At 48.8% G+C, this 5557-nt stretch overlaps 1 protein-coding gene across 1 annotated transcript in view; it reads left to right on the forward strand.

Moving 5' to 3' along the window:
• The window catches only part of LOC104625169 (paired box protein Pax-5), a gene marked incomplete at both ends in the record, with an annotated part of 5085 nt that extends 1625 nt beyond the window's left edge, over positions 1 to 3460 (forward strand). The window contains one exon of the mRNA XM_010292730.1: positions 3263 to 3460. Within this exon, the coding sequence (XP_010291032.1) occupies positions 3263 to 3460 (198 nt within the window). The remainder of the gene's footprint in view (positions 1 to 3262) is intronic.
• Positions 3461 to 5557: the final 2097 nt, after the last annotated feature.

A 5557-nucleotide genomic window follows, 5' to 3' on the forward strand; every position in this document is an offset into this window, starting at 1 on the left:
TGCGCGTTAACGCTCAGCATCCCTGCTTCCCTCCTGCGACTCTCACGCCTTCGTTGCAGGAGAGGCGTTCCCCTGCAAGCTGCGTGCATTCCTCCCGCTGTGGGTTTGAGGATGCTGGTGCCTTTACTATTTTAGAGAGGAAAACTTTCCGTGGGCTTTATCTGAGACCTGCCTGCCCATCACGGGCTCTTTCACTCGGTTATTGCTTTGCGTTCGCTGTTGTGCACAGGCTCCTGCGGCCAGCGCGGCTGGCGCAGTTCGGCTGGTGATGCTCTCTGCTGCAGCAGACTTGCTGCCAGTTCCCATCAGGACCGATGTACAGCTGAGAAAGGGGCAATTTAGTTACTTGCCAGGCAAATGTCCGATGGTTTTACTTTTGATAGTTTGAATAGATTTACCATTAGATATATTTGCACTACAGAGCTAAGAGCAAGGCTCCAGAGCTTTGTCATTAAAGTTGTCAACAATAAATTGGAATTTCATAGCTCATTATTTTCATAACGAATAATTACAGTGGGTAAAATGTCACTGTAATTGCGGCTCTGTGTGTGTGTATGTTTTTGCATGTGCATGTGCGAAAAGTGGGAATCCTTATGATAAATCCTTACATTTGGAATTTTACGGTCAGAATTTTTCAGTTCTGGATGCTGCCTTAAAAAACATCCAGAGGCAGGGAACCAGCAGTTGCAGTGCAAGTGAAACTCTCGCCCCTCGGAGGGGGTACCGTGGGGATGCCCACCTGCATTGGCCACTTGCTGGGAGCAAAAGGCCTGGGCCTGACATGCATAAAATGAAGCCGATGCAGCTGCGCTTGCCTTTAAAACGGAGACGGGAGCCAGGGGTGCCCGTGCTGTGCAGCCTGCCGGCCCCTTGGCTGCGCCCAGCTTCTTCGCGAGGGCGAAGAGCAGGGAGGGGTCAGCGGCGTCGCTGGGCGAGTGCTGTCCCCCATCGCGGCGAGCTCTCCCAGCTGCCGGGGGAAAAGGGTCTGGGCCCAACCCTGCACCTCCCCTGCGAGCCAAGTCGTTCCGGGGATGTGTGCGTGCCTTTGCAGGGCTCGGGGTGGGGAAGGCAGCTGGGAAGGCAGTGCTTGGAGGATTTGGGAGTGGAGGTCTTGCTGTCCAGAGGGCATCAGGGCTTTGTCCCCCAGTGAGCTCACCGCTGCCGCAGCATCGTGGTGGCGAGGGCCTTTGCCGTCATGGCTTACCTACCGTGGTGAGTCAGCCGTGGGAAGCACTGTCTCGTCTGCGCAGCCACGACTTCGCCAGCTGCTGCCTTCTGGTCTGCTCAGCTGGGCTGTCCTGTGTCCTGGGGTAGTTACCGCGGGCACCATGTCAGGGTGCAGCAAGGCACTGTTGGAGAAAAACACTGAGGAACATTTGTAAAATCCATTGTTTTGACTGGAACTAAGAAAATTGCAACTTCTTGTTTGGTAGCATTCAGGGTATTGTCTGGCTTCCTTCTACACCCTCCTCACGGGAGAGGTGCCAGCAGCAAAGCTTTTGAGACCAGGGTACAAGGTTTTAGCAGGTTTATGGTCCATGTTTGCCATAATTTTGTCATGTCCTCAGGAAGCACGGGAGGAGCTGAATTTTACCCCCCTGCCCTAAAGCTTGCTACTGCGCTGCATTTAGGGATACCAGGAGGGTTAATCCATCTCTGAGACTTGATCCTTTTCATTACTAATAATGCTTGAATGGCTCATGGAGACTGATAGATCCAAGTCCACAGCTGTATCCAGAATATCTGAAAACATGTACAAACAGCACAGTGTCAGTCTCTTTAAAAGAATTTTAGGCCGTGCACACAGAGCTTTCCCAGAAAGACTGAAAACTGGTAGCCTGGCAGAAATTTGATGAACATGGTTGGATGTTACAGTGAGACAGACTTCAACTGCGTAGCCTGTTTGTGTTCTGCTCACGCTGGAAAGATTGGGGAATTAATTTTTTTTTTTCCCATTTAACGGATATGTCAAGTAGCTGCAGAGAAAATATATTAATAAGCAGTCTTATGTGTTCTTACTTGGGAGTATTCTCTGAGCTCCGTACTAGAAATACGGGCACAGAGCACTGAGTGGATGTGTTTAAGCTGCTGAGAGCGTGCGGCTCGGTGGACCTCTGCTTGAAAGGCTCACGAAATTGCCGGATCAGGAGAGTTGGGGGAGTTGTTGCAGGTAGGCACGGGGTTTATTTTTCATCTGGTCACAAGAAAAGTCACCAGATACAAATAAGTACGTGGCCCGGCGAGTGCCTCGTGCCTTGCGCTGCCTGACAGCACAGCAGAGAGGAGCACGATCTCGTTCTTGGTCTCTGTCCCAGCCCTCAATGGATGAGACATGAATTCTACTCTTAGCAGCATGTGCAAGGCTTCATTTATTAAAAGGGGAGACTTGCGTGGCTGGGGATCTCAGCTGCGATGTATTGCTGCAGTGCTACCAAACAGTTGCTCGTGCGTGATTTACACGTGAAGAAATCTGGCGGATTTCTGTTTGTTTAGGGATCCAGTCCTCTGCCTTCCCTGGCGTGGCATCAGCAGAGCTGCTGGTGTGGGTGAAGGTGCTGTACCCAAGGAAGGGCCACAGGACGGATCACCGAAACTAACCCCCACATCACCTGGACCCCTCCAGAATGTGGGCAGCTCCCTTTACCTTGATATTTGTGACTGAAACGACTAAAAACATCATATTAAAAAGAAATTGAAAAGTAGGCACTATGAAAAATATTACCTATTAAAACCACAATATGCATATTAAAAACATAAAATGGGAACAAAGATATGCTGGCATATTTACTCCAGAGGTGCAAATAAAATACAATACCTAACCTTCATTTCACTATGAAATGATAACAAGCCATAGATATTAATGACAGAGAATTTCTGTAGAAACAGTAATTTACTACAAGAGTCCATTGCAAAAAGTGGTCTTTGGTGTGATTTGTTTCTATTATTGCCAGTACCGCTGATTAATAACACACATTTTCAGTTAATTTTGGATCCCGGCATGTCCTTTAATCTTGCATTGTTTCTTTTGTCTTGTTATTACAGAAAAATATATATTGTATCCCAAGGCCCAGTTCCAATTACTAGAAGTTAATCTATTAGGTGATAAAGCACTACATAGGCAGAAAATGTGTATGTGAAAGTGAAGATGTATCTCAGGATTTCCTGGGGTTTGGTTACCTTGAAATTATGTTCTCTATAAATCTCAAAGCATGCTCTCTGTCTATTTGTGATAACTAAAGCTTTGTTTTGGATGTTGTCCCAGGTATTACGAGACCGGGAGTATTAAGCCTGGAGTGATTGGAGGATCAAAACCAAAGGTCGCCACACCCAAAGTCGTTGAAAAAATTGCAGAGTACAAACGCCAAAATCCCACCATGTTTGCCTGGGAGATCAGGGATAGACTCCTTGCTGAGCGAGTGTGTGACAACGACACCGTGCCCAGCGTCAGTTCCATTAACAGGTAAAGGCCTCTCTGGTCCTGGCGAGGGATGCTCCTCGGGAGCGCTGCCATTGCATCCTCATTTGTTAGTAGGCTGGGTGTTTTGGGCTGTTTGCAAGAAATGCAGCTTGTGTGTATTTCCTGATGCCTTTGGGGCTGGGGGGCTGCCGTGGGCTCACCTCGGTGTCTGAAGCATCACTGATTATGAGCATTTCCTAGGAGTGGGCAGGTTCTGCTGCTGGCCTTTTCTTCTTTCCCATCCTTTCCCCAGCCTCGGTGTTCACTGGTAATGATCCTACGTATTTGCTCTGAATGAAGCCTCAGGTTTTCTCGGTGGGGTGGGTGTTCGGTGGGACATGCTTCCCGCAGGGGGAAAGCTCAGATGGCTGTCAAAGTGGGGCAGCAGTCATCTGGCAGAAAGGAGGGTCTGGGTTTCTGGAGGAGAGGACCCAAGGCACAGGTCTAAGGTACCACTTCACTCCTCCTGACGCCTGCTCGCTGTTGCTGAAGTTGGCCCAGAACGCTGCTGGCCACTGCCTGCTACCATCGGCGAGAATATCACTGGGGGAATTTGGCTGATAGCTTTTGAGTACCTCAACCGTCTGCTTGTTACATGGACGCGCTTAAGTGCCCTTGAATTGCTTTGTAAAAATGCAGAGGAATCTCATTTGGAGCCTCAGTCCCACGTTTGGGAGTTTTGCCCCGACTGTGGCAGGCAGGACTGGGCTTGCAGAGGGGTCTGGAGCTACGCTAACCTACTGCCGTGTCAGTTACACCTTCTGCAGTTGTCTGCTTCCCCCTCAGTCAGAGGATGTCTAAAGCTGGTGTTGAAAAAGCACAGTGAAATACTCTGTTATGTCTCCGGCCCTGCCAGACCGATAATAAGGGATTAATACTTGGAAGGCAGAGTACGTGGGCAGCCTCATGCACACCCCTGGCAAGTGGAGTCCTTTCATTTTCACTCAGGAGTATGTGCCGGGCTTTGAGCTCACCACATTGGTGAGATGGTTTTCACTTGTGCGATTGCATGCAAATTCTTTGAATGCAGCTAGCTATAAAGTCCCATCTGTGCCCATGGATGTGAAATAAATTGATGCAATATTCTTTTATTGGCTATCCCAACCTGATTTGCATTCATGGAGTTGCCGCTTGAGTAGCCGGGTGGCTTCCCCAGCCTTAGCGGAGAGCGGTGTCTCTGCCTTGCCGAACTGAACATTGAGTCATACGTTCGTGTGTTTAAGAGCAAAAATGGATCAGTTCGCGGGCAGCCTTTGTGCTGCCTGGGAGCTCCTTACTCGCTGAGGCTCCAGAGCAGCTTTCGGTAACCCTATGGGCATGGCATTTTCAGTTTTAAAGAGGATTTGAGAAATAATATAGACACCAGGCAAACTGAAGGAAAATACCACTCTGACTGACCTCAAATAACTAAAGGCAAGCTCTGCTTCCGCAGAAGTCAGCTCTAGCCCTGCCACGTGAGAAGCATGGCTGCTGTGAGCACTCCTGTGTTTGTGTAGTAGGGCTTCAAGCAAAAACTACAAAAAAAGGCAGTCATAGCTCTAGGGAAAAAAGAGATTAAGTAGCTTCCAGTCATGTTTTCAGCCAGTTTCCGTATGCCACTTCTTGCTGTGTTGTTGCGTGTTTCCACACTGATCATGTCCACACACCCAGTGCCATTGCATCAGAAGCCCGTTTTCTGATCTGCTGCCAAGGTTTTTGGCCAGGAATCTCATTTTTTCTCATCTGCTTGCAACTGTGGCTAAGATCCTTTCCTTTTCTTGAAGGTATGAAATGCCCTTTTAGAAATGCACGTGATATTTTTGAGTCAGTCTTTTTACCTGGAGAATGGTTTTTGCCCACCTAGGAGCTCATCCTGAAAACCCAGACGAAACTATCATGACAAGAAACCTGGAATTCACAGCAAAACACTTGGCTTTAGTGCTAAATCCTCCCAGTTCCACATTGCCGTCTGTGGGTCTTATCCTCATATTTAAAATTAAGCGTATGTGACAGGGCTTTGCTGGTAGGGATGTAACATGCCGCGGATGCAGAGCCCTGCTCACGATGCCCTTGTTCACCGCTGCGGTGCAAGTCGGGTGCTGCCCTGTCACCGCAGACCTG

Source organism: Phaethon lepturus, unplaced genomic scaffold, assembly GCF_000687285.1.
Source record: "Phaethon lepturus isolate BGI_N335 unplaced genomic scaffold, ASM68728v1 scaffold27028, whole genome shotgun sequence".
In the NCBI taxonomy this organism is placed as follows: Eukaryota; Metazoa; Chordata; class Aves; order Phaethontiformes; family Phaethontidae; genus Phaethon; species Phaethon lepturus.